Source organism: Bactrocera latifrons, unplaced genomic scaffold, assembly GCF_001853355.1.
Source record: "Bactrocera latifrons isolate USDA-ARS-PBARC rearing strain unplaced genomic scaffold, ASM185335v1 scaffold_1152, whole genome shotgun sequence".
Classification (NCBI taxonomy): Eukaryota; Metazoa; Arthropoda; class Insecta; order Diptera; family Tephritidae; genus Bactrocera; species Bactrocera latifrons.
The window spans coordinates 23,566-29,372 of record NW_017534578.1 but is presented as its reverse complement, the minus strand read 5'-3'; the positions used below and the strand labels follow the sequence as shown (position 1 = coordinate 29,372).

The following is a 5,807-nucleotide window of genomic DNA, read 5'->3' as shown; positions in this document are numbered from 1 at the left end:
CACTCAAACTTTATTTTGTAAATTGCGAAAGTATAAAATGTTCGATTGCATCGAACTTATCTGTTCGTACTTGATATAGCAAATATTGAAAATAAAACTTATTCATATTTATTAAATAAAATTGTAAGCAGCACTCATTTACTATTATTAAATAAAAGCTACAATTAAAATGATTTCAGTTCAGTAGAATACAGCTTTGCTAGGCTCACTGATTCTGAAATACTATGTAAATTAAATTTAAATTGCAAGAATGATGTGTAAGTATTGTGCAGTCGGCAAGTTTTCATATACCCTAATATTAAATAAGCAAACAGCAAGTTGCTGGTTACCTTATTTACATTTGCAATTATACTTACATTTCAGCACGTGAATTTCTRAGGTAAGTTTGTAATTTCCCTCGATTCACAAATTCAATAATCACAAATAACGGGTCCTTGTCGGTGCAACATGCAAGTAATCGGACAACATTGATATGAGGTTCAAGTGACTTCATTACCTGAAATAATGTACAATAAATAAATAATAATGTGCAAATATATTTAGTTAGTTCTAATAATTTATAATAATGAATAGTTTAGTTTGGGCGTATTAGAGAATCACACTAATAACTAAAAAATATAGCATATTAATAATCATGACTCGGACCACTATCGCGTTGCAGTAAAATTTGCACTCGCCTCTGTGCAGCAAAAACCACACTTGAACAAACAGAAATATGCTAAAATCTCAACAGGCAGCTGAAGAATTTTCTGCTCAGTTTGCACTCCTGCTCTCTGATAGTTGTCATCAGCAACTCGGTATAAGGGAACTGTAGGACTGTATTTCAAGCTCCTTATATACAATTGCAAACAAATTAACGAGAGCTGAAGAGATAAGCGAGATGCATTTACCAAAAAGGATAGATGCCGAAATGCGTGAGTACGAAGAGATTGAGAAGCTTACAGACCGGGGTAATGTTCGAAAATTCCACGAAAAGTTGCGTCGACTACCGAAAGGTTTCAAGACCGGCACATGCTCCTATTAAACCCAAACACGTGATCTAGTGGCTGATATTCAGAGCATACTGTTTCTGTGTTCTCCTCCAGCCTGCTGAACGGCAGGGAAAGTGAAACATCTGGACATGATGAAMCCGATTTCCCAATCGATTACGATGGAATAGGTGTCCCCTTTTTTGATTATGATGAGGTTCGAATAGCGAACAACAAAACGTTGGGGTTCAATGGAAAGCCGGTCAAAAGCTATTCAAATACAGCGTCGAAGAACTGTTCCTTGTAGCATATGGTCGGATGAAAGCTTGCAGACTGGAATTTAAGTGTGCTCTGCTAAATTCATAAAAAGGAAGCCTCACAAGCTATAGAGCGTACTGGGCGAAAAATTAAATCAGTCCGTCAACAAACTAATTGTACCTTATCGGTGTAGCTTTAGGTTTGAAATCAAAAACTGATCAGATATTTCTCCTGTCATCAAATAAACAGTCATCGCATTCGCCATTTGGTGTGGTAGATAATTTCATTTGTTTTCTATTATTACTCTTGCCAATAGGTGCTACTTCAAAGTGATCAATTTAGAAGTCAAGTCATCTCTCAAAGACCATTCTGCCATAAGGTGCAGCGGAATGGACTATGATAACATGTGATGAATCTGAAGATTTATGGTCCTTTGTACATTGGCAACGCTCGTTCAGCGAATTAGCGAGATAAAGACTGCGCTGGCTAAGTCATGTCGTTCGACTGGATGAAAAAACAGCAGATCTGAGGATATTCGACGCAGTACCCGCCGGGGGAAATTGAGGAAGAGAAAGACTTTATTTCCGTTGGAGAGACAAGGAGGAGAAGAATTTGGTTAGCCACGTATTGCCTACGCCAATATAGAAGAAGAAGAGTAGTAAATTTCAAATAGAAGCAAATCGGAAAAGGATACATTTTAAAAATACTATGCTTGAACATCATCGAATATTCTTTAATGGAAGTATTTTTACGTTAAATTATGTTAAGGGTTGTTAAATAATAACATTTTCAGTTTTGTCGAGCAAACAAAAAAAAMCGGCTGGCAATAAGAAATCTAACGGCGATGATGAGTCCTCGCGATCAACTGAAATGCACGCAGTCGGCAAATGCAGCAGTAAACGGCAATAGCGCTACAACAACTGCGCTGACAGCAACCACTATGCAGCTACCAGCAAACATCTGGACAGCGAGGAAAAGCAAATGCAAGGTGAGAATGTACCAAGTAAAAAAGGACCATTTGTTCAGATTGGTATTGATCGCTATATACACTGGCGGACAAAAGCTTTGGCACAGCTGATGTTGGTTCTTTCASTGCTCTGTAGTTCCATAAATAAATTAGTAATCTATAAAACAGTTTTCCAATCCATAATTTTATATGCTTGCCCTGCATGGGGCACAGCCGCTGCGTCGCATTTAAAAAAACTGCAAATAAGTCAAAATAAAATCCTTAAAATGATGCTTGATCTTCCTTGGGATTTCTCTACCATAAGACTTCATAATCATTCTAACATCAAACTGATATCRGAACAAATTCAAGTATTGACTGACAGATTCGTKATACGTTGTGCTTTYTCTGACAATATATTAGTATCTAAWCTACATCCATAATAATTTAGTATTTTCACCATTTAGTCGAACAATACAAACTAGTTTGTAAAATTTATAGCAGAGGTTTTTATATAGTAGTACTTTCTTAACTTTTTTTCTATTTAATGAATCTGGTTAATTTTTATTTTATTTTGCAGATTGACTTTTACATTTAACAAAAATGGAACACTGGGACACTGATACAACAATTTAGATTGACCGCTGGAGCTGGAGTCCGTAGTTTCGGTTCAAAGAGGGTATATACGCACGTTTGGCGGCAATCCTCCGAGCAGATGGACCATAATGAGACTTGTAAATAATTTTGCCGAGCATGGGTCAACAGAAGACCTTACCATCGAAACCCTTCAGTTCGAACGGAGGAAACAATCGCTGCTGTAGCTGCTGCCATACAAAACAATCCACGTGTTTCGACAAGAAGCTTATCTGCTCAAATGGGTGTAAGCAGACAGTCCTTACAGTCACTTATGCACAAAGATTTGGACTTACTCCCATATAAAATTCAAATGGCCAACAAACTGAACGCAGCAGACTTGCCGATTCGCTTGGAATTTTGCCAGAAGATGCTTCAAATGATGGAGGAGGATGGAAACATGTTGAACTGTCTTTTCATGTCTGACGAGGCCCATTTCGATTTAAACGGCAACATAAACAAACAAAATTGTCGAATATGGAGTGCTTCCAACACACAGATACTCCATGAGACGGTATTGCATCCACTTTGTGTCACAGTGTGGTGTGCAGTTTCATCGCGCTGCATTATGGGGCCCTACTTCCTCGAAGAAAACGGTCACACCGTTACGGTTACTGGAGACCGTTACTTGAGCATGTTGAGAGAGTTTTTCTATTCAGAATTACGCCGAATGAGAATTTCTTTCAACTCTGTGTGGTTTCAGCAAGATGGTGCAGCTCCTCACATAGCCATAGCCCAACCTGTTATGACCGAATTGCGACGAAAATTTGTTACTACATCTGAGTTTTTCTTGTGGGTTTATTGCAAACAGGAAACCTACAAAGCAAAACCAACAAATTTAAATGAATTAAGGCAATCCATTCGAGAAACAATTGCGGCTATTCCTGTCTCAACTCTCCAAGCAGTAATGAACAACTTTTTGGTAAGATGCCGCACATGCATCAACGAGCAGGGGGGGCATTTAAATTCCATTATATTTAAAACTAATTAAGCTATTGAATGAGCTTTAACATGAATAAAAGAAAAATGAATTCCATACACTGGAAAAAAATTATTTGAGTTTCATAATGTAGCAAAATTCATCAGTCACCCTGTAGGTTCAAATAATGTACTAGTAATATACTCACCTTTATGTTTTCTATCACTATACTTAATTTATTTATGATATATCTGTGGTTGTTTTGTTACAATAATGTAAATGAAAAGCGAATATATTTCATTGATTATTGAAACATGGGGAAAAATGCAAATTTAATAACGAGTATTCAAACCTTTCATTTTTATAACGTTATTTAAACGATTGGGCGTGGAGTTAACCAATTTTCTTGTCACCTCAGATCCAATGTTAGTCCATTCATACTGCAGTACCTCTTTTAATTGGCTTTTACTTGTTACGCTGTGCTTTTCAACACTTCGTCCAAGTTCATCCCATAAGTGCTCAATCGGATTTAAGTSCCTTGATTGAGGAGGAGTTGCAAGAATGTGGGGAACGTGATAAATGATCCACATATGAACATCATAAGCTGTATGTTTGGTCATTATCTTGTTGAAAATAGAACTGATTCCCAAGGTTCAGCTTTTCTACACTTCCTTGCACGTTTTCTTTCAATATGTTTATATATACAGTTTTGTCCATTGCTCCATCCCCAAATACTAAGTTCCCCACGCCTGACGCCGCTTTACATCCATGACTCCTCCACCTCCATGCTTTACAGTATTACTAACATTGCTTTTGTCAAATTCAGTATTTGGCTTTCTCCATACCCGTATTCGACCGTCGCTTTGGAAAATGTTAAATTTACTTTCATCTGTTGTCCCAGAAATCCATACGTCTGCTTTTATACTCTTTAGCAAATTCTAAATGCTTTTTTTGTTAGCCTTGCTGATAAGTGGCTTTTTTCGAGCTATTCTGGATTTGTAACCGTTACGAATAAGCACCCGCCGCACTGTTTTCGGATGTACATGTTTATTTAATTCTTCCTTGAGGTCAGCAGTATTTTTTGTTGAAGTCAGTTTGGGATTTTTTATTTTTATCCTCCTTATCGCCTCCGACCCATTTTACTCTACAGTCACTTGTTGTTGTCAGCAAAATGTAATTGTAATTGTGCCAAAACTTTTGTCCACAGAAATATATTCGTGTTTTATTTAAATTATTGTAACAAAAGAACCACAAACATTTCATAAGTGAAAATAATTAAAGTGATAGTAGCATAAAGATGAGTAAATGACTAGTACATTATTTGAACTTCCCTTTTATATTAACGGATCTATGAAGAACTCAAGAAACCAAAACCAACACCCACTGTGCCAAAACTTCTGTCCGTCAGTGTAAATGTAGAAAGCAAATTGAGTCCAATTAAATCAATACGAAAAAATTTCAACTAGGCACGCCAAATGGTAAACAGCCAGAAATTCCTAATGCCAATAGATTTGCCTTACTGAGCAGAAAACCAAATGATGATGCAAATGGTACCACCACAGCCGTGAATGCCAAACCTCTTTTAATCTATTTGCGAGAGCGTAGCAGAAATTCGCTTGTCTGAAAAGTAAGTACAGCCGCGGTGGAAGAAAATCAGTTCTATTTCTTTTCGGACAAACCCTGTATAGTAGGAATAAACAATTTTCACATTAAGACAGATGTAACAAAAATTCAAACCTGCACTGAAAAAAGTTTCATGTATGTTGTAACATTCTTATCAAATAAAGGGCACGATTCCGATTACTTTGACGGAGGGGTAAAAAAACCGAATTTCCATAGAAATGGGGTATGTGCGGATAGGGGAGCTTCTCCAGAGTAGGAATATCCAAAAATKAGATAAAAATTACTAATATTTTTTAAAATATTCACGTTTAAAATTTAAAAAATTTGCACTGCGAACACATGTTATTTCACTATGTTTCACTAATATTTTTCAAGTTTTTTTTATGTATATTTAAATATACACTCTAAGCTTTAAAATAAGCTCACATTTCACATTTATTTTGTAATTTTTCTGCTAAAT

The 5,807-nt window shown here is 36.4% G+C and overlaps 1 protein-coding gene across 1 annotated transcript in view; it reads right to left on the bottom strand.

Moving 5' to 3' along the window:
• Positions 1-356: 356 nt before the first annotated feature.
• Positions 357-5,807, bottom strand: part of LOC108976836 (tyrosine kinase receptor Cad96Ca-like) — a gene marked incomplete at its 3' end in the record, with an annotated part of 26,782 nt that continues 21,331 nt past the window's right edge. The window contains 1 exon segment of the mRNA XM_018946205.1: positions 357-496. Within this exon segment, the coding sequence (XP_018801750.1) occupies positions 357-496 (140 nt within the window).